The sequence below is a fragment of the Setaria viridis genome, chromosome 7 (genome assembly GCF_005286985.2).
Source record: "Setaria viridis chromosome 7, Setaria_viridis_v4.0, whole genome shotgun sequence".
NCBI lineage: Eukaryota > Viridiplantae > Streptophyta > Magnoliopsida > Poales > Poaceae > Setaria > Setaria viridis.
The window spans coordinates 31,181,091-31,208,710 of NC_048269.2; the positions used below are offsets into that span (position 1 = coordinate 31,181,091).

The 27,620-nt window shown below is 42.5% G+C and overlaps 5 protein-coding genes across 7 annotated transcripts; 2 read left to right on the top strand and 3 right to left on the bottom strand.

Annotated features, from left to right (window-relative positions):
• The first annotated feature begins 5 nt into the window (after window positions 1-5).
• LOC117864016 (uncharacterized) lies at window positions 6-2,761 on the top strand. Of its 2 annotated transcripts, none has more exons than XM_034747975.2 (3): window positions 6-223; window positions 760-857; window positions 2,013-2,761. In XM_034747975.2, exons 1-3 carry the CDS (start codon window positions 83-85, stop codon window positions 2,647-2,649), a joined length of 876 nt encoding a protein of 291 aa, XP_034603866.1. In that variant the 5' UTR covers window positions 6-82; the 3' UTR covers window positions 2,650-2,761. The 2 variants fall into 2 exon arrangements, with proteins under 2 accessions (XP_034603866.1, XP_034603867.1); XM_034747976.2 differs by having other exon boundaries at window positions 107-223; window positions 747-857.
• Window positions 2,762-3,175: 414 nt separating this feature from the next.
• Window positions 3,176-6,964, bottom strand: LOC117864015 (protein disulfide isomerase-like 2-1). The gene is made up of 11 exons (XM_034747974.2): window positions 6,746-6,964; window positions 5,770-5,854; window positions 5,484-5,581; window positions 5,349-5,404; window positions 4,745-4,862; window positions 4,619-4,646; window positions 4,440-4,531; window positions 4,049-4,205; window positions 3,841-3,965; window positions 3,635-3,734; window positions 3,176-3,536 (listed from the first exon to the last, which is right to left on the bottom strand). The coding sequence occupies exons 1-11, from the start codon at window positions 6,916-6,918 to the stop codon at window positions 3,468-3,470; spliced, it is 1,101 nt and encodes a 366-aa protein (XP_034603865.1). The 5' UTR covers window positions 6,919-6,964; the 3' UTR covers window positions 3,176-3,467.
• Window positions 6,965-9,703: 2,739 nt separating this feature from the next.
• Window positions 9,704-14,087, top strand: LOC117864359 (dnaJ protein ERDJ3B). The gene is made up of 10 exons (XM_034748434.2): window positions 9,704-10,007; window positions 10,264-10,412; window positions 10,502-10,628; window positions 11,716-11,833; window positions 12,030-12,146; window positions 12,231-12,317; window positions 12,981-13,040; window positions 13,138-13,215; window positions 13,528-13,599; window positions 13,676-14,087. Exons 1-10 carry the CDS (start codon window positions 9,925-9,927, stop codon window positions 13,832-13,834), a joined length of 1,050 nt encoding a protein of 349 aa, XP_034604325.1. The 5' UTR covers window positions 9,704-9,924; the 3' UTR covers window positions 13,835-14,087.
• Window positions 14,088-14,350: 263 nt separating this feature from the next.
• LOC117864358 (tubulin gamma-2 chain) lies at window positions 14,351-19,046 on the bottom strand. Its single transcript, XM_034748433.2, has 12 exons — window positions 18,690-19,046; window positions 17,851-18,051; window positions 17,575-17,686; window positions 16,998-17,398; window positions 16,764-16,817; window positions 16,579-16,683; window positions 16,061-16,135; window positions 15,942-15,986; window positions 15,718-15,846; window positions 15,275-15,379; window positions 15,140-15,201; window positions 14,351-14,755 (listed from the first exon to the last, which is right to left on the bottom strand). The coding sequence occupies exons 1-11, from the start codon at window positions 18,816-18,818 to the stop codon at window positions 15,148-15,150; spliced, it is 1,410 nt and encodes a 469-aa protein (XP_034604324.1). The 5' UTR covers window positions 18,819-19,046; the 3' UTR covers window positions 14,351-14,755; window positions 15,140-15,147.
• Window positions 19,047-19,795: 749 nt separating this feature from the next.
• Window positions 19,796-25,998, bottom strand: LOC117864357 (dihydrolipoyl dehydrogenase 1, chloroplastic). Of its 2 annotated transcripts, none has more exons than XM_072295066.1 (15): window positions 25,554-25,998; window positions 24,706-24,852; window positions 24,393-24,527; window positions 23,750-23,867; window positions 22,868-22,992; window positions 22,386-22,511; window positions 22,217-22,297; window positions 21,576-21,638; window positions 21,410-21,484; window positions 21,245-21,323; window positions 21,050-21,150; window positions 20,718-20,831; window positions 20,520-20,633; window positions 20,332-20,403; window positions 19,796-20,200 (listed from the first exon to the last, which is right to left on the bottom strand). In XM_072295066.1, exons 1-15 carry the CDS (start codon window positions 25,842-25,844, stop codon window positions 20,084-20,086), a joined length of 1,758 nt encoding a protein of 585 aa, XP_072151167.1. In that variant the 5' UTR covers window positions 25,845-25,998; the 3' UTR covers window positions 19,796-20,083. The 2 variants fall into 2 exon arrangements, with proteins under 2 accessions (XP_072151167.1, XP_034604323.1); XM_034748432.2 differs by having other exon boundaries at window positions 19,796-20,237; window positions 25,554-25,997.
• Between the last annotated feature and the right edge of the window lie 1,622 nt (window positions 25,999-27,620).

Consider the following 27,620-nt stretch of genomic DNA (forward strand, 5'->3'; position numbering starts at 1 on the left):
ACTTCCTTTCCCTTCCACTGCCACCCCATCGCGCCGCCCCCCCGCCCCCCCTCTCACACCACCGCGTGATCCCGCGCTGCGAATGGCGGGCGGAAGCGGCGAGGCGGCAATGTCGCCGCCGTCCTCCGGGGGTAGCGGCAGCGGCGGGGGGAAGCGCGGCCGGGACCCGGAGGAGGATGTGTACGTCGACAACCTCCACTCCCACAAGCGGTACCTCAGCGAGGTCGGTCGCCGGCGCCCTTCTCCTCCCTCGGGGCCCCCGTCTCCACTGCTCGTCCTTAGTTTTGATTCTGGTGGTTCTCGGGTTGGGCTCGAAGTGGGCGTCTGTTGGCCAATACCTCGGATAGAGCGGGTTCTCGGTCCCAATGTGTTGCGCCGTCTGAGTCTGGGGATTAATTCCTCGAATTGGGTGGTTCCCGCGTCGGGGACTCGGGGTTCGTTGGATCGCGGGCTGGCTCTTGCAGGGCTTGATGTCAATTTGTGCTTTGTTTCGATTTGTGCCTCTTTGGCTCCATCCTTGGCGGTCTTAAAACCCTAATTATGGCATCAGTTGTAGAATGCTATCTTATTCAACTCCTGCTCTGTAAAATTGGATTTGTTTTTTCTCCAATTCCTTGGAAAAACCGGCTGATTTGGTAGTTACTCCAGAAAGCTGCAGTTTCTCCTCTCCAATCAGAACTACAGAGCAATTCGTTCCAGTGTTCTGATTTATTTATCTTTCCCCATGTTTACTGTTCCTTCACCAGCTAGTACATGCAGATAATGGCGTCCAGCCTGAATGGATTGTCTGTTGGAGATTCACTGCCTGACAACATCATGGAGTCCCCTGTGAGGTCAGAGACTGCTTCGAGCTTCAGGTTTGTGACTGTGAGCTCTCATCTCGTATAATTTCAACACTTTGCTTCTGAATGTTTATCTATGCATACTCCATCTTGTAGTGGTGTGTCGTAAAACAGTAGACTTTAAAATGACAAGATGAGAAGAAATTGCAATACTTGATCTCACAATATTATCCATTAGTTTTAGTGTTATTCAACAAAGTTACTTCTCTGGAAATGAATCCATCAAAATTTATGGTTCGTCTTAGTTGTGAGATGATACAAGCAGTGTTAGTGTTTCATTTGATTTTTAAATTGTTAATACATCATCCCCTAAAATGCATAATCCTTCGTTTTAATCTAATTCCGTATCACACATTTGTAAATGTTTGGACACTCCAATTTTCCAGTTCTTTTAAGACCTTGGAGAAAGCCAGTTCATTATCTGAAAATTTAAGTAACAGGAAATATTGTGCAAATCAGAAAGTCTGGCTTTTGTTTATAATTTATAGATATCAAACGACAAAGTTTTGTTGTTACATGAAGGCTTTATTGCAATTGCTACTGAATATAGAGTAGCATCTGTAGCATGGATGCTATTGTGTTGTCAGATTCAATTGCCATTCTCATCCCATTTTTGCCTCGAATTAACTGACACTTTTGTTTGTGATGTAGCCCAGCACACCACTACAACTTAGTATTTTATAAGATGAATAGTTTATTCTTCATTATTTTACTAATATCCATGTATGATGAAACATCTATGTATGGTTTTGCACTATACATGGATAAAGAAAATAATTTGTCTTTATGCTCGGTAAATCTGGAGATTCTGAAGATAGTGTACGCTCACATAATTGATCCAGTGGTTGCACAATTAAGCATCGAACACTTTTCAATCGTAATAGGTCTGTCAACTGTCATGTCCCAGAACATGTCAAGTTATCATGGTATAGTTAATAACACACTTGAATGGTGCATGTGGCTATGAACAGTGATGTCCATGGCACTTCGTTTGTAGTTGGTTAACCATGTGGGAACTGTTGTCAGGGAGCACTTAAAATACACTTGGAAGCATCGTCTTGTTTTTTCTTTAATTTATGTTGATTCAGTACTTCTACTTCTCTGCAGTTATGTTGTGCTCCACTTATGGTATGAATTTCATAATGAATTATCATACTTGCCTCCTTTCAGGGATGAGATACTATCCCAATACTCACCAATGTCAGAAGACTCAGATGACTACAGGTGCTATGACACTCAATTAAACCCCAGTGCTAATGCGATGATCAGCCCTTCAACTAGTCCAATGTCATCTCCTCTCCGACACCAGAAACCACAATCTCCTTTGTTACCTTCAAACCCCTACCCTCTCCCAAGCTGCTCCCTCTCATCAGTGGTCTGCTCACATGCTCGTCGTGGCTCCGACAATGAAGGCCGGTTCCCATCCTCACCAAATGACATGTGCCATGGGGCAGATCTGAGGCGAACAGCACTGCTGAGGTCAGTGCAAATGAGGGTGCAAGGACCCCCTGCGTATGACCTGCCATTCGGCATCAGACAAGAACAAGAACATGTTCACGAGCATGAAGATGGACATGGGCATGAGCATCTAGAGGGTTTGGAACAGGTGGAAAGATCATCCTCTTGCAGTAAGTCAATCGATGATGAAGTTGGGTACCGAAGGCCAGATCATGATTTTGGGCAACCGGAGCATGATATAGTTTACATCGACAGCTGCGCATCAGATGATTGTCCAAGTGACCCAAAGTTTAAGCAAGAAGACAAGAGCCATTGTAAATTTGATACCAGTATGGATAAGAATAGATAGCACAGAGAACATATTGTGCCATTTCTCATGTTAATTTTTGAGGATTATAACTCTGCTTAATTTTGTTGCTGTTTTGAGGGTCTTTATCTACTGTTGTCTCTGGTTTTGAGCATCAGCGTGCCGAATACTGATATTGTAGTATTTGAGTGAAATTAACCATTCGAGTGTTGCAACGTCGTCGTCAAAATTGTTTAAACCTGGGTGCATTAGTCCCCGGCGTTGTTCAGGATACTGTCCAGAAGGCAGGAATTTCGCTCTCATAGGGAACAGTTCAATTATTGCAGGAACTAATGTAAAAGGAATTCTTTGTTTCGAATGGGCAATGAAGTTTGCAGTATTGTGACCATCACGTTGGTTTTATTAGCTGTTTGATATCAACCGGCATGTCGAACGTATCCTTGACCCTCTGGCCAACAGCCATGCAGGTAATTCCCATGTTGCCAGCTAACAGAGAGACCAATCGGAGTAAGATACATCAAGATTGCCTTTACCCAGATTATATAAGAGCAAAATAACTACCGGAGGCTGAATAACCAACCAACTTATTCGATTAAAAACGAAGCATGGGGTATCATCTGAAGTAAACTGTGGTTACTAAGTAAATCCCCTGTAACCAGAAAAGGACATACATCCACGTGCAGCTGGGTACAAGTTTGTTAGAAACAAAAATCCAATCAACTAGCTCTGCCACTACTGGAACTGGACTTCCACTACCACCTTTCACTGATATTATCCCATTTCTTCTGTTTTTTCCTCGTAGGTGGTGGTTGTGCTATCGGCTATAGCTCACTGGCAGACCGGGCCGTGGTTCATCACCTTCAAGAAGAGAATGTCGAAAGAATGTTCTTCTTGATGATGAATTCGTCAGCTTTGGAAGGACTGATCGACTGCAACACGATGAAATATGGAAATTAGCTTCTAAGCTTCTAAACTTAGTAATAGCATTCACCAATTAAATGGAGGATGGAAAGTTTCATTTCCACACCTTCTCCAGCATGCGTTGAAGCCTCTCGGTCTCCTTCTTAGTATAGTCAGATCCCTTGTCCATAATCTTCTTTGCAGCTGTCACATAGATCTTCCCATGCCTGGTTTAGAAGCAAATGAGTTAATTTGACAATGTTATTTCCTACATAAAAAATGTTAGACCAATTAAGTAGCCTTAAACATAGTGAGAAATGTGGAAGACAGTACTTGGCAGCAGAACCACTGAGCTTAGCAACATCCTCTTCTATTTTGGAGAGGATTTCTTTCCGCTTGTCATCTGCAGCGTTGATAAACTCCTTCACAAGAGGATTCAAGCTTGCCACAAGCCCAGACTACAGAAACAATGAACTTAAATGTATCAGTTTACATGTTCATCCAACTTAATACTAAAATGCATTTGCTAAGTTTAACCAACCTCTGAAGTAAGTTGGCCCTTTGAATCCCGGCTGGTGCCACACTTCTCATTAATGAACTTGACAAAGTCATCCAAGTCCCGGCCACCATCATAATCTTCACCAGCTTTGTTTCCCTTAGGGAAGAACTTCAATGTCGGGAAACCAGAAACACCATACCTGAAAAAGTGATATATATTATTTTTCTGCTATGATGTCATCGCCAAACTTATCACGAATTTAGGATAGTTTGTGCTAGTTCTAACAGTCTGTGACACTACGGAAGTGCCACTTCCATGTGTCCTCAGGAAAACATACCATCAGAACATAAGATGAAAATGAAGCAAAGTTAAACTAAAGAGAGATGTGTAGCATATATGACAACCAGTGAAATAAACAATTCATAATCCATACTTTTCAGCCAAGTCAGCGTGCTTGTCAGCATCAAGATTGGCAATCACAACCCCCTCATCCTGCTTGAAAACTGAAGCCAGCTTCTCATAAACCTAAACAAGTACAAGTTTGTGTTCAGTCCACCAAAAAATAAAGATCCGATGCAATAATTTGGAAACTTTCAAGCTAACACTACTAACCGGAGCAAGATGCTTGCAGTGACCACACCTGTAAACAGAAGGGACATCAATGGAATTAAATTCCATTAGAATAGTGTGACTGAAAAGGATTTAGGTGAACAGTATAAGTTGAACACGATAACCAACCATGGAGCATAGAACTCAACAAGGACATCTTTGGTTTCATCAAGCACAATTGAGTCGAATGTCTCTGGAGTCAGAACCACGACACTTGAAGGAACTGCAGCTATCTTTACATTGGTGCCTGGAAGAGCATACATTAGTTGCCAATTGCCAATCCTTCAACAAGTAGCACTTGACCAATAACACCACACAGTTAACAAGAGGAACTTTTGCATCATAACAAGGGGCTTATCCAAAGATTGAAGTGATAAACTTCCCAAATAGAAATATATATATATATATATATATATATATATATATATATGAATGTTACCAACAGAATATATAAGTAACAAAATAGGCCAAAGGATGGCAGTAAATAGTGGAGATGTTGCTAATTTCCATTGATGTCCATTGGTCAAGATTTAGTGCTTATATGGTGACAAACTCATACAATAATATCTGTTTCTTCTGGGTTGGGTTGGGTTGGAGGGGGCGAGGGAATAGCACTGGGGGGAAGCACCTACTGTGGTAAATGTAAATATATGTTTCATAGTCCTCTAATTTGGTAATTAAAAAAACGTGACAGCATGGTTGAAAACTGTTCTTGGCAATAACCGAGGCCTACCTGCTTCACTGTTAACAAATTCTGCAAGGGCTTCCGCAGAACGTTGACCCTCATACCTGCACAAGTGTAGATTTAACATTACTATTCCAATAAAAATCTTAGCAAATTACAAAACAAAAAGGTATGCATTCTCACTTCTTTGGCTCCAATGAACCTTTGGGGAACCATTGAATTGTGGGGTATCCAGAAACTCCATACTTGCTGCACACACTTTTGTGCTCATCGCAGTCAACCTAGATAGTAGATATGAAAACCGGAGTCAATTCGTCACAGCCAACAAATGTAAATAGAGATTCAAAACAGGTGTTGTAACATAGAAAATTAAGGGATGTAAATGATGAGAATTGTTGCAAAATCAACATCCAAGCAGGGGGACTAAACAAGGTGGTAAATACTAAATTCCCACAAGTATGAAATGTACCTTTGCGATTAATACAGATTTGGCCTTCTTGAAACTTGCGCCAAGTTTTTCATACTCGGGGGCCAGCTTCTTGCAGTGGCCACACCTAAAACAATACGACAATCATTAGACAAACAGAATCAGACAATAAGATCATTAAAATACAGATGTTCAGAGAAAAGTTTGTAGATATGTGAGCAATCTTGAAAGCAGACGAGATTTGAATGAAGTGATGATTCTAAAAATTAAGGTATACTCTCCTATACTTCAGATAAATTGAAACAGTCAATCTGATTGACAACACTATCACTTGCTGGAAGCTTTTCTCAGAAAATGGAATTCACACAGTAGAGTTCCTAAAGCAATACCAAGGCATAACGGAACTACAGTATCCTGAGCTCTGACTATGCTTCTGACACTCAGCACATTTATCAAAATACTTAACAGTTTAAGATCACCTTCGAGTGGATGGTTTATTCATTTAATGCAATGAACGTCAAAATATACCATGCTTCATGAACTGGCAGCAAATAAGATCACCAGCACACCAAACTGTTACGTATTTGTCCCTTTTCTTCCTACAAGACTCTCTGAACAGTAAAACCTCGCCACTCTCATGAGCAACTAGAAATAATTCAAATCACTACGCATACTACAACCAACGAGGAATGCAATAAAACAACACGAACTTGTTAGCTGCGAGGATCAGATCCCACACTTTCTCAGTGTAATGTAACATTCGGCCATATATAGTAGGCAAACTTTCAGGATTCCATTCGGCAACAAGGATCCGTGACTGCTACAACTCGTAGCCTGCTACTTAGCCACGAGGAACACAAACACGCGTAGAAGAAGGATCCCAGGCTTCCTGGCTCCCGCAGAAGCAACGGCAGCCCGATCCCAGACTGGTCAACTCAATTCCCGACTTGCTACGGATTTATCAGGTTCGGATCCGGCGCGGTTACAATAAAGGGTGTGAGAGAGAGGGGGGGCGAACCATGGCGCGTAGAACTCGACGAGAGCGGCGCGGTCCTGCCCGACCTCCTTCTCGAAGTCGGCCTCCGTCAGGGCCACCACATCGTCGGCGGCGGCCGGCGAGACGGCCGCGGCCGCGGCGGCGAGGAGGAGCAGGAGGCCGAGGGCTTTGCGGGAGATCTGAGGAGGCGCCATGAGATGCGTGCGATGTGACTTGCGAGCTCGAGTGAAAAAAAAAGGAAAAATCGGGCAAGAGGGAAGTCGATTAAGTACTGGATTAGGGAAGGGTTAAATTTTAAAACAATTTGTGGGGCCCAGGGCACGTGAAACGCATTGCCTGGGAGGAGGGATCCGTTTCTTCTACGCCAGCAGGATTTTCACCGGCAACTACGCAACATGACGTCACTGAACAAAAGGTGGAGCACAGACGCACAGTCGAACAGAGTTTGGATTCTCGAAGAACGAAGATGTTTGACATCGCCTAGAACAGAAAAGAAGGAAATCAAAGGTGTGCAATAGAAAAAAAAAAGAGGAAATCAAACGAAAATCATATTCAGACGATAGAGAGATAAATAGACTTCGTTCAAACCAAATCATCTCCATAAAGAAAAGAATTCAGAAACTAGGGCAAGACATCGGGTATCGAATTTGCGACCATGTCGCTGAGGGACGAGATCTTAATGAGTCTTGGTAATATTTTGTTTCTAACACACTGGTTGGAGTAGCATTCTATGCTCGTCGGTTTGGTATGACTGATAACTGAGGTTGCTTCGTGGTAAGTGGTAACCATATAATCCATCATCCACCATAACCAAATGGTCATGCGGCAGCAGTGTGAGATTAGGCTTGAGGTGCGCCCCTTGTAGATGTTTCATCGATAGTCCTAGAGATTCGTTTTTTGAGACATGCAACTAGACATTTGGTCTTCATCGCCCTCTCTACTATTTGGCGGTAGGATCGGTATCGACGGAAAACAAAATAGAGTTGCTACGTTGACGGATACCCGTGGAGAAGGAGAATTATCAAATTTATTTGTAACTTTTCTGCATTGATTTTATTTTCCTTAGTATAAATGCATATTTCGTTGAAGAAAAGGACAGCTTTTATTAAGATACACTTTCCTCTATAACTCAGTCCACCTTGGTCCCTTTCATGTACAATAATGTATATCTTTTCGTTTTCATTTGTTTTCTGAATGTTCATTCTATTATCTTAGCCAAGCAATAGTTCTCTACTCAAAATTTCACTACTCATCGTGTTGAATTCTATAGATTGACTTTTCAACCAAGGTTAGGCGCACAGTTTAATGGATGCCTTTATAGAAGAATTTGGAATGTCATGGATTTGGCAGATGTTGTACTAGGAACATTTTCATTTTTCCGACCATGTTTGCAAATTTTAGCAAGTTCTATTTAGATGTTCGTGTAGAATCTGATGTACGGGAAAATCTAGTGCTTCAAAAAAGTTCGTTGGGAAATCAAACAAGAAAAGAAAACGTGCTTGTTGAATCAAAATTCCAATAGAAATGTGTAAATTTTGCCAAATTCTATTAGATGCTTTGTGTAGAATCTGATGTACAGGAAACCCTAGTGCTTCAAAAAGAGTTCTTTGGGAAATCAAACACCAATCTTTTTTTTGAAACTGCAAACACCAATCAAATAAGAAAATAAAAGCCATGTGCTTGTTGAATCAAATTTCCAACAAAAAAAACAACCAAAAAAAACGGAAAAGCAGACAAAAAAAAAATAAAACGCTAGAGGGAGGGCTCGAACATCCGAGCCATATGCTCTAACCAACAACAGAGCTACTCCAAGCTGAACCAAAAATTTGGAGAAATCAGTTTAACTAATATGTTATACAAATGTTCAAGATGTAAACAATAAGCATCGCTCCTGCAGCTGTAAACACTTTTAAAAATACGACAAATTGCAAGAGGAGTTTTCAAAACAAAAAAAATCAATGTTTTCAAACTTCAGGAGGAGTTTTGAACGTAAATGTTGTTGACCAATTGTTTCTGGATACAATGAGCCGATGCGTCTCTGTACAACTTGTTGCCCGGTGAGGTGAGTACGTGAGAAAGGCCACTTCCTGCTCTGTCATACCATGCTCACGAACACGAAGAAGTTTTATCTCAAAGAACTAGCCCTACTTCGAACATAAGAATTTCATAGATAATACTTGGCTTACCGTATGATCCGTACTTCCCTAGCACAGTTATAAACACGTGGCATAAGAAATTCATAGGAGCCATACCACTCTTCTTAATCATGAAGGATGTAAATATATGTAAGACTAATCTGAAGGATGTAATTATATGTAAGGCTAGTCTTAATGGTAATTTCATGAGTATTAAATTTGTTACCATATCAACAATTTTGCTAACTTGGCTAGGCTGTTATGAGGGGAGTTCCATTAGATGGGAGATGACTTTCATCGCCATGACATCCAATAGGCACAACTAAAAAGTTATCAGCGAAACTGTACATTAGGACTAGCCTAATAATATTATAAGAGGGTGTTTGGATCCGTTAGAAAATTTTCTTTAGAGAATAAATCCAGTCCAGTTTACTTCACCGAAACAAAACGTACATAAGTTTAAAGTTTAGTACTAAACATGGCTTACACTAGAGATTATGAAAACCAGCTTTAAAAAGCCTGTAGCTTTCATAATCTGGTTTTCATGATCACACGAGTTACCGCCGTTCCACACACGGCCGCGAGAGCCCGCAGCGTGCGATTCATGGCAAGGCGTTGACCAGACCACCACGTCAACCCCAGGGCCCACCATTGCCATGATGACGTGGCCTACCGGAGTGCACCTAGCAATTCACCCTGACCACAAAAGCAGGGGCCGAGTCCACGTGGATCCTTCCCATTCGCTCGGGAGCCCAACATCCGGCCTCCCATTGGTCCACGTCACGCGCTCCACGTCCCCCGCCCACTTCTTCCCCCGATTCCTTCTAGAAAGTTTTAAACCGCGGAGGGCCACTGAGGAGGAAGACGAAGGGGGAGGCGACGCCGGCGACGACGAGGGAGACGAGTCGACGAGGCAGAGGAACCCGCGGCAGGCACGCTCGCGCGCGCGCGCGCGTAAGTACGCCTCCTTTCTTCTCCCCGCGCGGGAGCGAGCTCGCGGCCGCCGGTGGCCCGGTGGAGTGTGTGCGAGGAGTAGGGGGAGTGCCTCGAGGAGGCGGGAGCGGGATGGCGGCGCCGGGGAAGGGAGGGGTGGCGCGGATCGCTGCCGCCTTCCTCGTCCTACTGCATCTCGTTGCGGCGATCGCCGGGTAAGGGTTTGGCGCGGATCAGCTGTCGATCTTCGAGATCCCATCGCTTTTTATTCCCTGACTGATTAGGCTCTTAGAAATACGTTTTCCGCTGTTTTGATCCGGTTCCCTCCGAATTCACAGGATTTTTCCTGTTAATTTTTTTGTCGCATTTATCTGTTCCTGGTACATTGGGTTGAGATCTGTGTGCTCGACTCCCTTTGCTTTTAATCAAGAATGCTTTCGATTTGACTGAAATTTCATGGCGGTGGCGCAGGAAGAGCTACTACGACGTGCTGCAAGTGCCCAAGGGCGCGTCGGAGGATCAGATCAAGAGGTCGTACCGCAAGCTCGCGCTCAAGTACCACCCCGACAAGAACCCCAACAATGAGGAGGCAACCAAGCGCTTCGCCGAGATCAACAACGGTACTAGTCGCCTAGTACTCTTCGAATGGAATGGGTAACCTGAAATTGACCAACTGCGCTGGAAGTTTGACAAATGTGTTGTGTTGCAGCGTACGAGGTGCTGACTGACCAGGAGAAGAGGAAGATCTATGACCGGTATGGTGAGGAGGGATTGAAGCAGTTCCAAGGCCGGGGAGGTGGCGGTGGTGGGATGAATATTCAGGACATCTTCAGCAGGTAAGGAGAATGGTACCAATCATCTGCTGCTGTTGTCATTCCAATCGTGGCATGTCTGTAGATAGTGAGCCTCAGGACTAACTTATCTAAGCTGTTAAAAATTTACATTACAAATGATGTTGTGCAGAATTAGAGTGATCTTTGAAAAATAAGAAAGTAGAGGCTTCAACAGGTCGAACTAGAAGTCCTGTATTGCCCACTTGCCCCTAGGTTGGTGTGTATGTGTGTACACATGGATCTCTAGCATACAGATGATGCAGAAAATTGTCAATATAACTGGTTCTCGCAATGAGGGATGAAATTTCAAATGTAGCGAGTAGACTACCTTGCTCTTATGCACTTGATTGATGTGCATTAACTTGCAAAACGGAACTTTTGATTTGTCACTCTCAAATCCTAATTGCCAGAGTATGAAAGATCTGGAAATGTGTATGTTCCATTCTGTAGGATTTCTGTGTCGGTGATAGTTTGATAGCATCACCTTAATGGTACTGGAAAATGTGACACTTGACTGTTTATCATTCCATTGGACCATGTTTGGGAAGACTGTTGGCGTATAGGAGAATTGGAGAAAGAAGTGTCTTTCCTGCACATGAACTCATGCATTCCAAACATTGTCCTAACAAGCAATCAACTTCATGTCTAATCCACCATCCATCAGGTCACAGAAACATGTCCTTACGGACATCAAACAACTCCTCAAATACAATCATGAAAACCATTTTATGTTCTAATTTACGCCTTTCATTGGAACTTCCTAGGAAAGTTGTAGGCTAAAAGATAACAAAGGCATAGTGTTTTCAGTATTTCAATCTCAATGTACTAAATTATGTATCAATGGGGAAAGTTTGGATTGTTGGACTCCCTTTTGTCTGGTGGCAGTATATAAATCATTTTGGAGTTGTGGCCAGATATTATTTGGTTGTTTTTGCATATCAGCATATCTCTTGCAACAGCATCAGCTGGATGCACCTCAACTGTAAATCCAAATAATTTATCTATTCTTACTGCACCCCCAAATGGTTTTGCACTATCTTTCGTTATTTAGTGTTCACTTTGTTGATCTTTTTTTCACAAATTATTTTAGCTTTTTTGGTGGTGGTGGTGGGATGGAAGAGGAGGAAGAACAGATCTTAAAGGGTGACGAGGTGGTTGTTGAACTGGATGCTTCACTAGAGGACTTGTACATGGGCGGTTCTCTAAAGGTAACTTGATTTATCTAGCTTACAGACAAGTATAGCTGAGTGTTCACCTTGCTTTTATAATTTTGTCCTGACAACTCCAAACATGCTTTGAAAAGTGTTACCTCTAGTATTGTTCCTAGTATATTTCTTAAGTGGGCTGTACTGTGTCGTGCACAAAGGAAAAGTTTATTTATTTTTCTATTTTCACATGTGATAGGTTTGGAGAGAGAAAAATGTCATAAAACCAGCAGCGGGAAAGAGGCAGTGCAATTGTAGGAACGAAGTTTACCATCGACAAATTGGTCCTGGAATGTATCAACAGATGACTGAGCAGGTAATTTTCTAGTTACATTATGCATGGTCTATATTTTAATCCATTCATAGTTTTCTGTACTGAGGATGTTCCCTATCTTTTTAGGTCTGCGACCAATGTCCAAATGTGAAATTTGTACGAGAAGGTGAATTTTTAACTGTTGATATTGAGAAGGGAATGCAAGATGGACAGGTATGAAGCAGCTGTTTTATCTGTCCTCTAGTCGCTAACTATGGATGTATTTTTCCATATTGACATATTGTTCCATGTGCCATTGATCCGATATTATCTATGCCATATTTTCTCTTCTAGCATGCACAAACGTGGATGTGTGACACACGTTGTCTACTTCTTATCATGTACTTGGTTAACAGTGCTGCACTAAATGCGTAAAACCATTACTCTAAGAAAGCCATTCGGTTTTGATCACTTAGTTGCTTACAATTTGCAAAGACCGGATTAAATTGGAAAAACTGGCTTGTTTACTGCTTGCTACTGCCCATCAGTGTTGCTTTTGACTCGGTAGGTTTGAATTGCTTGCAGTTATTGCAACCTTGGGCTTCTGTAGAAACATAATAAGTTAGTTTTTACAGCTTCTCCTGTATGTTTGAGTTTCCTTGAAGAGAATCCTGCAGATAAGATGCCATGGTTCTGATTTGTAACACTATGACATACCCTTGTCCGATTCCCGTCATGACCTAATTTGAGGGTTATCATCTAATAATGTCTTTCATTTGCACTTTGAGGCCATTTTTGTCTGTCCTGCCTGAACATTATGTTTTAAACATCTGATACATCCAGGCCTTAATTTTTGTGGAATGTTAATGGTAGCATCATCTGAATTTTTTTTTTCAGGAGGTTTTATTTTTTGAGGAAGGTGAGCCTAAGATTGATGGCGAACCTGGTGATTTGAAGGTTCGATTTGTCCCTGTGTCTGTTTGATTGTAATTTACTTAGGCGTTCCACCACATTTTACTGATTGTTGCCTTCCATTAAATAACCTTACGAGCAGTTTAGGATCCGAACAGCACCACATGGACGCTTCAGAAGAGAAGGCAATGACCTGCATGCAACAGCTACAATCTCCCTGGTACTGCCCTTATCTTGTCCTGTGTGCATGGGAAAGCATGATCATCTCGCATGGACCAAAGAAATTTTCTGTGACTGCTGACTGGATGAGTTCATTAAAAGCCATGTTTGTAATTTGGCCACTAATTTAGCTATAAACTTGATGTCAACTTAATACTGCATCTTAAACTAGCCCTCTCACAGAAACGATACGAAGCCGTATTTGTACACCTGAATCCAACTTGTGCACATCCAATAATTCTCTAGTTCTCCCTGCCAAGACGCATTATCAATTTTATTCTAGACGCCCACTAATCGCATTTTGCTGTTGCAGCTGCAAGCTCTGGTTGGTTTTGAGAAGACCATCAAGCATCTCGATAACCATCTGGTGGAAATTGGCACCAAGGTAAAGACATAGCCACCCAGCAGCAAGATTATTGTCATTTGCAACAGATTAGTTCAATTTCATCACAAATTTGCAGAGTATCACCAAGCCGAAGGAGATAAGGAAATTTAAAGGTGAAGGCATGCCGCTGTACCAAAGCAACAAGAAAGGTGACCTGTATGTCACATTCGAGGTGTTGTTCCCGAAAACCCTAACCGATGACCAGAAGGCCAAGCTGAAGGACATTCTCGTGTAGACCATTTTTCACCCTTATGCTACAGATAGTTTGAGGCGGGTGTCTCAAGGAAATTTTCCATGTAGCTTGCATAGAAAGAAGCTGCTGCTGCATGTTCTGGGTGTGATTTTGCCTTGCTAATATTAGCAGCTCTGTTTTCATTTTCTTTCCCTCTTTTTGCGATGTCCTTAACAGCTCAGTGTAGTTGTAGAAAGCAACAAAAGTGTACCAGAATGTTTGTACTTTTGGAATTCAGAATACATCGATTACAGAACTGTAGTAGCAAGTAAAAAAAAATCCAAATCCCAATTCTGCTTGCAGATACAACACTCGTTTCCTTGCAGATTCTACTTGTAGATATCAACTTCAAGGGATTTGATGCGGAATCAGCAGATCTAGAGATGAACTTCTGTAGAATTTCTGCAACATAGATAACATAGGCTCGAACAGAATACCGAATGGACAAGGTTCCATCACTTGCGGGACATGAGAATATATCCTTCTGTGTATAAATCAACCTCACGTTACGACAGTAAATGGCTAAATGTAATTTCATAAACACGTTCATGTTTACTAACTCAGCCAGAAGCCATTACATTGCTAGAAACGAAAAGGTCACAGCACCACAGGACGGTCCTCCAAACTATTTGAACCTAGCTATCAGCATAACATAGCAGAATTTGGTATGCATCGCCACCAAAGATGGGCAGCTACCATGGAACATCATACAGACCAGAGGAAGTGGGTTTGGACATGTACATAGCCACACACACACACAAAAAAAAAAAGAGGGGGGGGGGGGGGGGGGTAAGGAAACTTCAAGATTGCAAAGAAGAGCATAGCCCACTCTGATAGCACTTTGATGGGATCTAGATGAGCAGGCGGCATCAAACTGATAACTACCGGACAGCTACAGTTGAATCTTTGGGTAACAAGCAGGACCTGCATGCAGGAAGCTTTTTCAGCAGCATGAATTGCAGTAATGTTCAGTTTCCAGAACAATCAGAAGTAAAATAAAAATGAGTCATCACATCATCCAGTATACGATGCATCACTGAAACTAAATTGTTCTAGCAAGTATTAACAGCTTTTGGTAGTACAAAATTTCTGTTTGCGGTATTTCTCTATACTGGAAAAGAACCTTTGTAGCTCTCACACAATAAGGATATAAACTTTAATGCAAGGACTCACTATTTGCAGGAAGACAATGAACAGAGAGATCCAAATAATTTATGCGTTCAACAAGGTCGCCATGTAGCTATTCAATTCATAAGATTGTGCATCAAACTATTTCTGTGTTAACAATGTTTAATGCTGAGACATCACCTTGATATTTACACCACTAACTTAGAATCCAGTGCAGCTGCAACATTTGCCTCTCCAGGATCCTGCTATCACATAGATTGCTCAGCATTCCGTATGAAGTTTAAGTACAAGATTCTGAAATTGCAGCAAACTTACCTCCATTCCCCATTTAATGTAATCTGGTGACTCGCAAGCCTTGTACTCATCAACTAGACTCTCTATTATTTCTCGTGATTCATCGAATTCAGAGAGATCATTATCCTGCATGAAGAGGTCACAGGTCAGTCCATTGGACAAAAGAATGGAAATATTGGCCACAAGGCTGTACATAGTACTTCATCGCATCCACATGGGCAACTATATTCTTAGGCAATGGCATTTGGCACAGTATCTAGTTTGCTTTTACATAAAACTGAGATGAATGTTGGAGTTACTAGGTGTTGGACAGGCATGAGGCATCTGAACTTGACAGAGGTAACAACATTTACACGGAGGCTGACTATGTATAAGTGAGGAATATGAATAAAGCTCACAGACCAGGTAATTCAGAACAATTTATATGCTAACAGAATTCAAAACTGGTATAACTGTGTTCCTACCGCAAACATAGGAAACTTCCGGTAGTTGTCAAGAAAGGCCTGCTTTTTCCTTAGCTTCTCATATTGTCCCAGGCATTTGCTGAATAAGTGGCGTATACTAGTATGATTTGCTAACATCAAACCACTAACCTGCAGAGAACGATGGTTAGTTGAGCACTACACTTTTTTTTTAAAAAAAAGAAGAGAGCAGAGAGGGAGTGAGGGATAGAGGAGAGATCATTTACCCTGTGTGTTGTTTGAACATATGGGGACTTTCTTGACAAGGCAACCTGTCACGTTTGAAATGCTGATAAATAAAATGCCAGAAAAAAACAAGCTAAAACTATTCTAGTTGTGTGATAACCTGAATGCTTGCAGGGGCCCAATCTATGAAGTTAACGAGCTTCCTTTCACGTATCCTTTGCAGACTCTCATGAACCTAAATAATTCCACAATATAAAAAAGGGTTGAAAATCTTAAGCCAGAAAACATCATTCGATTAACAAACATGAGATTCATGCTAGCATGTAGAACAAGCCATTTGCAAAATGGAGCGAAAGTCCATGCTATTTTGAGCCAGTACATACAACACAAAGGAGTGTAAGGAGAAAGGTAGGTACAAAGTCCATATGTTTATTTTCAACAAATTGATAAATGACCCATCTGAAATTGTTTCATATGTCTGAAGCAGCTTCATAGATTAAATTGGACAGAGTTCCACGTTTTATTGTAATTTTTTTATTCAGAATGTTGACCAACTTAACACACATCTGTAACTCCTGAATCAACAGAGGCCTAATCAAATTGGAAACCTTATTTCCTATTCAATTTCACTTAGATAAAACCACAATGCACCATAAAATTCATTCGAGAAGGCTGTACCTGTGTAGGGTCCACCTCTCCTTGAATGATGTTAAGTATGGAAATGTATTTAGCCTGGCTGGCTTCCTTTGTTCGAGCATATGATGACACCATTATATTCTTTGTCTGCATATAGCATAGATAAAAGCTTGAAACTTCATTAAGAAAAGAGAGTTATGCATCCATCCTAAAGATACAAGTAATACCTGCAGAAGTCTTCTCATAACATCCAATACCGTCGTTTTGCGAATCATGTTAACCTGACAGCACAGATCCAAACATTATGAACTGAACTCTTTGGCAATTGCAACCCAGAAAAGCCAAATTGCAGTCAACAATCAACCACAAGTAACTACGGAGTCCATAAAATACTACAACATGTGACATAAAACATGCCACATGAAACAATGTAACAGCTGAGGAAGAAGTCATCAAATTACCTGCCGTTCAACGGTCAATGGAGTGTAACCTGTCATCAGAAAATGACACCTTGGTGTGGGGATCAAGGAGGCAAGAAGACCAACCAGATCATTGTTCATGTATCCAGGATACCTCAAAGTAGTTGTGCTTGCAGACATAACTGTGGAGACCAAAGAGTTTGTCTGTGCAAAAGTAGGATTTGATAGATGAAGACGCTCCACAGCAATCCTATTAAGAGCCGTATTGTCAAGAACAACCACACAGTCGGCATTCAGTGTTAGCCGCTTCAGAGTCAAAAGCGAGTTGTAAGGTTGTACGACAACATCACTTGTTTCCATCTGATTTGGGAAAACACTATATGTCTGCACAAGCTTTTTACTGTACCGATCATTTAGTGTCTCCAATAGATAAGAACCCATACCTGAATGAACATGGGCAACAGGGACCAAATTAGACAAATGGTAACAGAATAACCATAGCTATGTTTCATGATGATAAGCCAGCATTCAGATGCACAGTGAGTCAAAGAAACACTCCAATTACAACACGCAATCATCAACAAAGACCTAATCAAATTATGACAACCAGTTAACCAACCTGAACCAGTTCCGCCAGCAATAGAGTGACAAAGGACAAAACCCTCAAGGCTATCACTTCCATCTGCTTCTCTATCAACCATATCCATGATATCATCAACAACTTGCTCACCCTATTAGAATATGGAAACACATATAAGTATTTGTTTCTAAATCGCAAAAGGGTGCAATCGGCCTAGTTACACAACATATAGATCTACAAAGCAGCAAAGCCTACAATATTGGTTCACCCACTGGAAACCTTAGGTGAAAACCAAGAAATACAGCGCAACGGTACCTGATGATACCCACTGGCCCAGTTGTTCCCAGCACCACCACCATGCTCAGCGACAAATATGTTCTCATGGTTGTACAGGTTCCTATACTCACTGTTCTGAATTCCATTGATCACTCTTGGCTCCAGGTCAATAAGAAGAGACCTAGGTATGAAGTGCTGATCATCAGCCTGATAAAAGAACACATCCTTCCTGTCGCCCCCCTGCAGGTAACTTTATAAATCAGAGTTGGCTCTAGTTTAATCCAGCCACCAACATATCCATGATAAATGGAAGTGACAGAAACTACCAATGAAGCACAAATAGATTGCAAGTGTAATTTCTTGTATAACAAAGCATATGAAATAAGGGTGTTATACGTATCAAAATATTCATTCAATTTATTGTATGCAGTTCTCATTCCAGTGAAATTTAACAACAATTGCCTATACCAGAAGTCACTTGAACGTTAATCCCTATTTATTGAGAGAAGACAATTTATATTGAACTTAAGACGAGCTAAATCCAGTACCAAACTGCCAATACCAATTGAAATTTCCGAAATTCACTGATAGACTTGAGTGTGATTTGTCAAAATTCTACTAGTACGCATCCTAGAATGGAGGCCCCGAGAGGCCGAGATCAACCACGTGACCTCCCCTCAGTAAACCCTGAAACCTAAGCAAACCCCGCGTTATGTCCATGAACCGCACAGATCAGACTACCCGCGGCGCTGACCGCGAGCAGCCTCCCGCGGAAATGGGCATCACCCGGCGCACCGCAGCCAGAGCGTGGGGAGAGGAGCATTCGGATTTCGGACGGATCAAGCAGAGAGCGAGAGAGGGCAAGGAGGGCAACTCACCTGAGTGGCGAAATCCTCGAGGAGGCCGTCCTTGCCGATGCCGTGCTCGAGGCAGAGCTGCTTCCAGAACTCCATCCCGATCTGGTTCCCGCATTGCCCCACCTGGATCGTGATGATCTCGCGCGGCATTTTTGCCCCCCAACTCCGGCGGCGGCGGCAAAGGCGGGGAGGGTTAGGGTTGCTACGAGGATAGGGTACGCCGGGGCCGGAGAGGGAGGGAGGGATCCCGGCCGGCAGCGGCGGCGGCAGGCTAGGGTTTTGGGTTTGCTTGGCTTGGACGCGAGCGCGCACCAACTGCGAGTGAGATTGGTGGGGGTGGGGGTGGGAGCGGGAGGTGACGAGGCGAGCGGAGAGAAACGGAGGGGAAGCGGAAGGGGGAGGAGGAGGAGATTTTGGAGGAACGAAATGGGCGCAATTTTCGAATTTCCAGGGGTTTAAGGGCAGTCCAAGCAAAGTCGTTTATGCAGTTTCGCGCCCACGACTATACATCTATTAATTAACAGAATTATCGTTTTACAAAAGATTCAGCCGTTCACCCATGTCCGTGTATTCGTCTCAGCACAAAAGTTTTATCCGCTATATGGTAACCAATTGTGACGCTATTTTTTGTTACCAAGTTTTGCCACACTTTAGCAAATAATGTTATTCGTGAAAAAATGGCGTGTCACCCTTGTGGCAAGAAAGTTGTGATGAAAGAAACGGACGCGTTGCCAAGATCAATGTCCCACGTCCGTTGGCAGTAAAATCGCCAGTTTTCACGCCTGCGAATCTGTGATCTACGTACGATAACATCTGACATCTCTCTCCCTCCTCTGGCGTGGGTGCCTGCGCGGCTGCGCTGTTGATGCCTGCAGTGGTACGGGGACGGTGGCAGCAGCTGCGCCGGCGGGTGCAGGCCAGCACTGTTGCTCCCGGTCCTCCATCGCAGCCCTGATGCCGCGCCCACAACCTCCGCAGCGATGCTTCCACCGGCAGCTGCAGCTGGATCTCCTGCCGCCATGGAATCGATATCGGCCTCAACAGATCGCCGGCGCAATTGTTCTCGAAGCACGCGCGCAACGTGGCACGACACATCTGACGTCATCGGGACCTCCGTGCGAGTAGGATAGCACCAAGCTACAACCTTCAAATACAACAATCCCTCGACGTTTTGAATCATGGTACACCCGGCTGGACATCGATTATTTCAAACAAGCGAGGAGCTAGTCTCGGCACTTGCAGTTTACAGTTACAGGACAAGCAACAAAAAACGAAGGCAACAACAAAAACCCACCCAACTGCCAGAGGACCCTCTACAAAAATTGGACCAAAGAAAATGTGCGCTGAGTATTTCTGACGCTGCGGACGTTACACCGCAGATGTTAGATAATACAACACCTCCTCCCCTTGTTGAACTATTGTTGCCGATCCTGTCTCGGGAAAGATAGCAGGGCCGTGATGAAGCTGAGGGCCTTCAGGAGCGGTTGGGGTGGCTGGCTCAGCTTGCTGTCCCGACCTTCTCTAGGCTGCAACTGGTTCATTTACAGAATGAGAAACACCTGAATTAACCTGTTGGAAACAGAGAGAGCATCGCTCGCAGTTGTTCAGATTTCGAGTGGCCAAGAAATATGAATGTAGGAAGATATTGAGGTGTTGATGTTACCTTAGCTGCTTTGAAGAGTTCATCCAGGACCTCAGACAATGTGGGGTGCGCATGGACGGCAAGCTTGATGTCCTGCATGGTGGAAACAATTATTTATTGGGTTCACCAAATTGTTGATACCAATATGTGATATTATCTGAGAAATGTTGATGCTAAGTTAATAACACTAAATTGTCAGCAACACTCACTTGCACACGAGTTCCTAGGGCGATGGCATTCGACGCCTCATGGATGAGATCAGCAGCATGCAAACCCAAAATGTGAACCCCAAGAATTTCACCCGTGTCCGGCCGGTAAATCAACTGTAGAGAGGAGCACATATTGTCAAGTTCATTTAATGCAAACTTGAGAAGCACAGGGGCAAATTCTGGAGAAACTAGACTTACCTTTGCAATCCCATCTCCTTCATTTTCTGCCAAAGCTTTAGTGTTAGCCTTAAAGCTGGTCTTAACAACATCTACCTCAAATCCTTCTTTGTCAGCCTTTTCTCTGGCTTGTGGCTGAGAAAGTTTCAAAAAAACAGTCTGTTAAGCAAAATTTAAGACTTCATCCAGTTATATCCTCTGAGAATCAATGATCAAATATTAATTGCAGTTAAATCAGCAAACAGCGTCAAAAATAATCAGCTGTTGAAATTTGTATACATTGATTAGATGGGAATGCATGACATGGACAGGATTAACAACTGAAATAAGAAGATAAAAAAAACTTGACTTACCTCTGTCAGTCCAACCATACTAATCTCTGGATGAGTGAAACAAGCAGCTGGGATGCTTAAATGATTTAGGATGTGGTCTCTTCCAGAGATTTGCTCAACAACTACATTTGAATAGGAATTCAACTTCAGACAAGTACACCAATAAGCTTGCTTCAAGAAACAAAACAAGAAATTGGACTGAAAAATCTTAAGTACCTGAAATTCCTTGTGCACTGGCAGCATGGGCAAGCATGAGCTTGCCATTGGCATCTCCAATGCAATATAAATTGGGTACCTATATAATATTATATGAGAATTACATAGAAGTCCTGAAGAGTCGCTTGTTTACAAGAAAGTATCACAACAATTTTTGCAACATACCACGTTGCCATCTGCATCCATGACTCGCATCCGTTCATCAACTGGTACGAAACCTCGCTGTGTGACAACATTGATCTGAAGAGAAGGTAAATAAGTTTCACCATTCTTGCATTTAAGCTGTACCATATGATCTGGTAGAAAATAGATCCAACTTTCTGACACTTACATTTTCCAAGCCAAGCCCTTTGGTGAATGGCGCCCTTCCTGTGGCAATAAGTGCTGCATCCACCTATACACACAAATTTGCAACCTCCAATAGTAAGATGTTGTAGTTTGCTTACAAAGAATCAAATGGCAAATTTGAAAGCTAGCAGAAATGTTGTACATGTGATCAGATTGAAAGTGCACTGCTTAGCGTATTGTTGTTTTGATGACTAACTGTAAGTCCATATTTACCAAATGGTTATTATAAAAATATCTAAGTAGAACCTTACCAAAAGGATCAATACATCATATTGATACAAATGGCTAACTGTAAGTCCATATTTACCAAATGGTTATTATAAAAATATCTAAGTACAACCTTACCAAAAGGATCAATACATCATATTGATACAAACATTAACTTCGATTACAAAGCTTGTAGCAACTGTTACAACATTCTGTGGTGAACCAACATATGGCAAGCATAGGACCTATGGGAAGCATTCGCTCAGTAAAGCCATGCAGCTCTAGACAATGAGATAATAAAAGTATGTGTATTGTGCTGTTGTACCACAACAAAGGGATGGCTGACAAAAATAAAACTGCCAAAACAATCCAGAAGAAGAAAAACAAGGTGTCAAAGATATTAAAAATGTAACTTACCTCAAGGGTTTCTTTGTGCTCCTTTGTCTTGGCATCAATGAGTTCGATGAGCACAGGTTTTCCGTCCTTTGCTGGAGTAATCTAGAGAAAAATCCATAGACCATTCAACGTATATATTATATAACTACTCAAAAGAGTCTTTAAGGCTATATTGAAAGGTGAAACTAACCTTGCTTGCAAAAACACTAGTGTGATAGTCGATTTTCCGAGGATTAATAAGAACTCTCTGGGCTAATTTTGCAATTTCAGGATCAAATCCTGGCATCAGCTGGTCAAGAGCTTCAACAAAAGTGACCTGCCCAGTATTCAATGAAGTAAATTCAGGTGAGAAAAGAACTCATAACAACCATGTTCAATATGCAACTGCAGATGATCTTTCAGGAGCATTCTAGAATCCATCCAGTTTATTGAATCCTTGAGCACTTGCATTAAAATGCTGGATTCATACTTTGCATGACAGCCAAATAATTTGTTAGCCAACATGAAAATCAGAGAGAATGACAATAGGTATTTAAACTAAAGGACAAACAGTACTCTGGGCACCTTTTGTAATTTATCTGGTGCTTTGGACCATGGTTCTAGGAAACCAGTAGCATCTAATAAATAATTTCATGCCCCCAAATATATTCAGCGCAAGAAATTCTAAGGTACCTCACTTCCTAGCGCTGTGTATACATCACTGAACTCAAGTCCAATGTAACCACTTCCAACAATAGCTATCCAGTCTGGAACTGACTCAAGCTTTAGTGCGTGATCACTGGTAAATACAGTTTTCCCTGCACAAAATCACCCAACAGACTTTTGTAAGAACAAATAAAATAAGTAAACAAAAAAATGATAACTAATACACTGCACCTGCAACAGAGAATGAAACAGATTGCTCCATAACTAATGTGGTAATCATTTTCTAGGCTTGTTTGTGATGTGAAAAGGTAGTAGTACAGTGACAATAGAATGGCCACAAATATTAAATATCGTACAATTTATACTCTCAAAATCTTTTAGTTGCACAAATCAAAATGCCTAGAAAATGGCATACCCATATGGATATTCAAGACATAACAAATAGCACTTCTTTGCCTTTTGTCTCTGGTGATTCCAGATCTTACCTAAATAAATGTGGTGAGATACAATTATTGGTGCTGTAGTTGATATAACATTTAGGTTTTTCTAAAAGTGATGACAAACAAAATGGCTATACTTGAACTAAACTAACAGGCAAGGAAAATATGATTACATATGACTCTGAATGAGGAATGTTTGCATCAATATGCGCTACCAGAAAGTTCCAAAAGCAGAGTAGCGCCTAAAGTTGAGAAGTGGTCATCACACTACACTTTCTAATAATATATCCAGCATATGACTGTTTCCTGTTAGTATTGAAATTTAACACAAGTGAAAAGTGAAAACAATAAAATTTGTGATGTAAATAATCTCCAGCACGAACTGTTAATTTTCAAGTCTTTTAGGCATTCAAATTTCAACTAGAACTCAAATAAAAGCAAGATTCATCAATAGAAAATGTGTAGTTACCGTCAATTTCGATGCCTTTAGGGACAAAAGGAGTTGATCCAGTGGCAATTATGATGTTCCTGGCAGTAATTTCTTTATCAGGGAAGCCAACTTTTCCATATCGTACCTTTTGCTTTCCCTGATCAAGGCATCAATGGAAGCAGGTATGAGTTACTACACACTTTATATAGTACAGAGAGCTCATTTCAATGTCTGTGCATGCCAGGGTTAGTACTTGGATCGAACTCTCGGCTTTGTTTTATTGTCTATCACTGGACATAACTGATGTCATAATATTTACCGAAAATATTCAGATTTTGTTTGATTTCTGGCCAGATCATGCAGTTCAATTTTTACGGCCCCATACCTAACTAGTGCTCAATCTACTCATAGATATGCAATTTTCCTTAAGTATACATGCATATTGGGCAAAATCAACATAACTGAGAAACCAAAATGCAGGGACAAAGATTTTTTAACAATTTGAAACCCTTTATAGGATATGCAATTAAATGTTCAGCATGGATAATTAGTCAACAGTACACAGCAAAGTTTAGATAGGAATGCCTGCAACTCGACTCTGAATTATGAAACTCAGGGATATAATTCTCACTACATAACTTTGGTTCCATGCCAATCAAGTAAAGGACTATAGATGACTTACCACAATAGTGCCAACACCTGTCAATATATCCACGCCCAGAGCTTTCATTGAGTTCGTCAAGTTGCTTCGGATTTTGGAGGCAAGATTGTTTGCATGATCAGCAACAGCTTGTCTATCATATCCAGTAGAGGAAACCTATAGCCAATATTAAAATTTGAAATTTAATACAGAGGAAATTCAATATCCAGTACAGGAAGGGGGGAAAGGACTCCTAAAAGCACCTAAACAAAATGCAGCTTTTTGTCAATCTTGCACTATTAGAACCAGTTTGAAACAGCAAATCAAACTCTCCCAACTTATCCAATCATATTACCTGTAGACCCAAAGATTTCATATGATGTTCATCATGAAGCTCCCGCATCCGACCACTGACAGCAAGGAGTGCTTTCGATGGGACACAACCTCTGTTTACACAAGTCCCGCCCACAACATCTCCCTCAATTATGGCAGTTTTCAAGCCCTGCACAAGTTAGAACAAAGTGAAAAGATCAATATAGAAGCAGTAGCAACTCTAGACATTTGTTGCATGGTTAATGTATAGCATCATTCTTCCTTTCTGGTCTCTGATAAAGCATGAGTTTAAGAAGAGAAAATGCTTTGTTCTTGGAACTATCACTGATTAGTGGAGGATCAACCAAACCAACTACAATGGAAAGATGGGCACCAACACCCTTAAAGGCATTGAGTGATCAATTACTAGGCCTTGATGCAGCAAACAAATTTGGAACTGTTTGGGGTGTAGGCATAGGTTGCAAATTGCTTACTCCATGAACCACCACGTAAATTTAAATTAACAAGAATTTCAAGTTTTCGAGCATGAACGATATTTCCTGCTCCAACATACAGGCCCTGGGACTTTCACCAACCTCTTCTTAAATTTTTACAGACCATGGTGGCACTTCACCGCCTCTCAGTCTAAAATCCTCAGCAAATACATAAAATGGATGATCACCGCATTCAAGCAAATTTTCCATCTCCAGGACCAAGTTACGAATCAGAGAGCCACGTTTTACCATGTATTGTCAGCACTAAAGCATCTCATAGAAGACCCAACTTCGCAGCTCCATTTTAGCCAGGCTACTCGTTAGCTTAAGCTACTAGCCATTCCACATCCCAATAGACCCACGAGAACAACTGGCAGTAAACACAGAACGCACATACCTCCTCGACGGCGTGCAGCGCGGCGCCGTGGCCCCCGACACCCGCGCCGATGATGACGAGGTCGTAGTCGAACCCGCCGCTCCCCGCCACCGCGCCGTTCGTAGCCGCCGCCGCCCTCCCCACCGCCAGCCTCGCTGGCGCCTGCGAGATCCGCAGCGAGGGGCACGCGAGAGCCTCTCCCCGGAGCCCGCAGACCCGGAGCCCGCCGGGGCGCCGCGCGGCCTCGGATCTGGCGCCGCCGCCGGAGGCGATCGCCGAGGCGGAGACGGAGACGGCCGCAGTGGACTGCATCGCGACGGAATGCGACAAGAGGCTGGTGTTCGCGCGCGGTTGGGCTGCGAAGGAGGCGTATAAGTTGAGGAGGGAGGGAGCGTGGGCGGAGGAGGCGAGGAGGGGGTTTATGCGCCGGGGCGGAGGTTTCGAAGTTGGCAGGAGGGCGGAGGCGGAGGGAAGGAGAAGACGCTGCGTTGGTAGGACCCACAAATCAGTGTATGAGGCTGATGAATGGGCGCCAGGTCAGCTGCAGCCGTGGTTTTGCATGACCATGCTTTGGTACACGTCACCCGGAACAACGCATGTAATCCTACCCCGTGCACTTTTTTTTCGAATCACACTTGAGATTGATGACATAAATTGGTTTCAAAATATAAATTAATTCAAATAAATTAGTTTTCCTTGATACCATACATTAGATGGATTGAGGTGATAGGAATGCCATGTTGCGAGTGAAAGAGGCGTTAAGCCAATTATGATTAGGAGGTGCGGTAGGAAAGAATATGATGACTTGTGAAGGAGAGGCTGAGAAGTGACAAAGTCATACAAAGCCATATTATAAATACTCCCTGCTTCCCAAATTATAATTCATTCCAGTTTTATTATATTCATAGATTATGCACTTGGATATATCCTACGTCTAGATGTATAATAATATCTATGAATCTAGAAATGCCAAAACGACCAGTAACTTGAGAGGGGGAGTACATTGGAAAAACGGTTTTATTCATCACAACTTAAATAATCCAACTGCATGTTTTTATATGGCCTAAAATTTTGATGGAGGAGAAAATACCAAGCTAGGAGCTACCGTCATGTTTGAGTTATTTACCTCGTATTGTTGTATATTATTGAATTGCTGACCGCATGATCTAAATGAAGTTTGTGTTTTCTTTAGAAAGAAGGTAGGACAAGCATGTGCCTTTTAACCATTGAATGTATTTTAGAGCATCTTCAGCATATTATCAAAATCCCATTACCAAAATATTTTCTCTTTCCATCTCCAATAGCAGTTTTTTAATTTTTAGAGTCCATTGCTACAACATACTACCAAAAGATCATCTCCAAAATCCTTCTTACAGGTAGGCCCCGCTTTGTCAGTGTGTGCATCGTTTTAACCCCCATCCCTTCCCCTAGTCTCCTTCCTCCTCGGTCTCCCCCTCACCTTGTTCTCCTCTCTCTTGCGTACTGCCACCGGCCTCGTCACACGCGCCACCCTCTCCGCCGCTGGCCGTCCCGCCGCCGCCGGCGGAGCTCTCCCGGCCGGCCCCGCGTGAGGTGGGGCGTGCCGACGGATGCGGGGTCGCATGCGGCGCACAGCTGACGGAGCAGTGGCGCCGGGCGAGCGGAGATGTCTGTGGTGCCAAGTGGTGGGAGAGGTGTGGAGAGGGCTGCTTCTCCCCTTCATCAAGGGGAGAGGAGGTGAGTTTTTGGCAATTGTCAAAAAAAATTTGATATTGGGAAAGGGATTAATAATCTGCTAGAGTCTTCCCTCGTTTTCAAAATCTCGTAAATGATAGGTTTTTGGTATCGGGGCTTGCCCCATTCAGATACAATTGTGGATACATGTATTTCCCGCACTGATATATCAAGAGAAATTTCAAGTAGAATGAACACAATTTACAAAAACATTTAACGTTGGATAATTGATGGTCTGGATAATTTACAAACGCAGCTGCAGAAACGAATCGGGAAGCTAGCCACCCCATCCGCGTCATGTGTACAGCTGTACTTAAAGCGGGTGACGGAAGCAGAGGGCCCACGGCCCGCGCGCTCGCACAGGTTTTCCTTCTT